A 2,981-nucleotide genomic window follows, 5' to 3' on the forward strand; every position below is an offset into this window, starting at 1 on the left:
TAGTATTTTAAAAGGCAAGAAAAAGTCTCCTTTATTGGTCAGAGTAAAACATCAACAACATCACAGATTAAAGTTTTGTCTCTTAAATATAATATAATATAATATAATATAATATAATATAATATAATATAATATAATATAATATAATATATACATACTGTCAATGGAAGCACACACAGATCATAGAACATATTCAACACAGGTACAATAAATACATTAAATTAAACAATAAAAAATGAATAAAATGTAATTGTACTGTATTTTAAGTGTGTTGTTCCTTGGTGATTAACAGGGAATGACATAAATATAACTGTTTCCAAAGGTGTTCGTATCATTTCAGCTCCTTCTCACACAACCAGCCGTGTTGTTCTCGACAGGAGGCGGGGACCAAGTGCAGAATTGGGTGTTGATCAGCATAGGCGCAGTTCAAACTCGGATGACTTGACTGCAGCCAGTTATCGTTGTTACTACCAAAAACACAACACAACACTTTTTTTTTTTTTACATCAAACTGAACAATGTTGACATTATTATCCATATATCCATAATTATGCACCAATCAGAGGCAGATCTAGGAGTTGACAAGAGCCAGGACCCTTTTTTTTGTTTGTTTTTGTTTTGTTTGGATGGTTTACTTGTGCAGAATTTAATTTTACTGCATTGAAAGACTACTGCAAACATTAGTAGTAGTACTGATTTATTTTGGTCCTTATTAACTATTTTCTAAATAGAGTGCACATATAAATAAAGTAATAAATAAGGCATTAGATGAAAAGAAAAAGACAAAATATTACATTTATTTAATAATGTAACTGACTACTTTACTTTATTTGAATCATACTTACATAAAAATAAAATTAGTGACTTTGAAAAATACTCTAATACTAAAAATTGATGTAACTTCATCACTCACTCACTCACTCACTCACTGACAAATGCATGTGTAAAGCTAGCCCTGCTCTTGCAACCTAGCCAATATTGGCACTTTTCCACTATACAGTTCTAGCACTACTCGGCTCGACTTGGCTCGTCTCGACTCGGTTTGGTACCAGGGACGACCTTTTCCATTACTATACCTACTAAACGTGGGCAGGGTCGGCATAGCACGGCTGCAAGAAACTGCCGTAAACAATGGAGGACATGGAGGCGATGGTGTACTTGCTGCTGTATGTGTTTTTCTGTCACACACAAAGCAAGAGAAGAGAAATGAATCGCTGTAACACTGTTGCCGGTATTTAAAAATGCCGGGTTTGATTCTTGTGTGGGACGGCTCATGACTCTTACAGCGACTCTCTGACCAATCAGTGGCCGGCAGTCTGTTGACGTCACATTTGGTATCGGCTCGGCAGAGCAGGTACTAAAAAAGTACCAGGTATCAGGTACTATCCCTAGTGGAAACACAAAAAAACCGAATCGAGTCGAGTCGAGTCGTGCTAGAACTGTATAGTGGAAAAGTGCCGTAATAGTGTACACCTAGGGAATAATTCGGAAAGCCTTACCGATAGGTATATTGGCGTCCATCCACCCAAGTCCACGCCGTGAGAGGACCGTCTTGTTGACTCCTCAACCCAATCCACACCGTAAGTCTGTCCTGAAACCTTCCAAGAAAATCCTGCCGGGAGGGATTTGAGGCTTAGATTTGATCTCGATATGCTTTATCAAAAAGTGGATGATGAAGTTATCTAAGTTCAGTGAAATTATGACAAGTATCAGCACACAAAACAACCTGTTTGAATGGTGCCTGAGTGGCTGTAGGAAAGATAACAACAATGAATAAATACCATTTTATCTGCATCATCTAAAATGGCCAAATGAGCTCTCTTTGCCTCACAGTCATCGCTGGCATTTTCCCAATCCTTTCTCTCATCGGTAAATTGGTAACAGCTCGACTTGTATTCCAACCAGCCCACAGGACAGTCTCGGAAGTTTTGTACTGCTCAGGACAGGACGATTCAAAAATGGGGAAAACGTAAACACACAGAGACAGGAAAGAGGAGACATGAGAAAAAAGGGCAGGGTAAAATTCAATGAAGAAAAAGGCAAAACAAACAGCTCACTTACCATTGCCATCAAGAACCCTCTTTATCTGTTCATTTTCACTTTGAAGTTTCATTATCTGATCTTCTTGTTGCTCAAGCATTTTGTCTTTCTGTTGAAGCAGCTCCATGAAGTCTTCAGGGGACATAAGAGTGCCATTGGTAGAGTTGATGTAGTCGAAGTCTAACTTGTTACAAACCCCAGCTATAAAAAAAAGAACGTTAATACAGATGTTCCTCTTTGTGGATCACAGCTTAATCTTAGAGACTGTTTTGACAGAGTAAGGGAAGAAAAACTAAAGGCTTTCGTAACATTTGCACAAGGTGCTGCTGCCTCAGTTTGATACATTTTCACCATCAGCTTACACAAAACTTTATTGGAGAACCGCAGCAATGTTGTTTCACAGTCAGAGTGTGAGTCAACAGAGTCTATAAATATTTCCTGTACTTGTGGTGCATTTAGGAGTGTATCAGATAGGGTTTCATTAGCTGTGCAGGTGGTTTTGGTTTATGAAATCTGCGTCTTTACTCAACATTTCTCTTTGCTGCATGATGTGAGAAGGGCGGGCTGATACTCACTTCCTCGGAGATGAAGAACAACATTGAGAGTGAACTGTATGATGCACAGCAGGCCGAAGCTGATTCCAATCACCTTATACATTTTTGCCCCTTATATAGGAAAAGATACAAACACACACAAATGGTAAATGGACTGCACTTATAAAGCATCTTTTGTAGTCTTTTAGACCACTTTTACACTACTTGTCACATTCATACACTTCATCAGATGGAGACTAACATTCACAAATAAGGCACAGCCATCGAGAGCAATTTGGGGTTAAGTATTTTGCCTAAGGACACAAAAACTGAAGGAGCCGTAAATCGAACAGCCGAACTTTCAATTCTTGGTTGACCCGCTCTACCTCAAGAGCCACAGCTTCCTTC

At 38.8% G+C, this 2,981-nt stretch overlaps 1 protein-coding gene across 1 annotated transcript; it reads right to left on the reverse strand.

The window, feature by feature from the left end:
- Positions 1-331: 331 nt before the first annotated feature.
- On the reverse strand, positions 332-2,697 carry LOC133983960 (C-type lectin domain family 2 member B-like). Its single transcript, XM_062423176.1, has 5 exons — positions 2,616-2,697; positions 2,062-2,241; positions 1,782-1,933; positions 1,500-1,612; positions 332-467 (listed from the first exon to the last, which is right to left on the reverse strand). Exons 1-5 carry the CDS (start codon positions 2,695-2,697, stop codon positions 332-334), a joined length of 663 nt encoding a protein of 220 aa, XP_062279160.1.
- Positions 2,698-2,981: the final 284 nt, after the last annotated feature.

The sequence above is a fragment of the Scomber scombrus genome, chromosome 7, assembly GCF_963691925.1.
Source record: "Scomber scombrus chromosome 7, fScoSco1.1, whole genome shotgun sequence".
NCBI lineage: Eukaryota > Metazoa > Chordata > Actinopteri > Scombriformes > Scombridae > Scomber > Scomber scombrus.

Bases quoted from the DNA above. Each gene is read 5' to 3' on its own strand.
- LOC133983960 (XM_062423176.1), bottom strand. From the start codon at position 2,697: ATGTATAAGGTGATTGGAATCAGCTTCGGCCTGCTGTGCATCATACAG. The intron at 1,934-2,061 runs GTAAGTGAGCTG...TGTCCTGAGCAG, and splicing joins GAGGGTTCTTGATGGCAATG to TACAAAACTTCCGAGACTGT. The intron at 468-1,499 runs GTAAGGCTTTCC...TGTTTTTGGTAG, and splicing joins GGACGCCAATATACCTATCG to TAACAACGATAACTGGCTGC.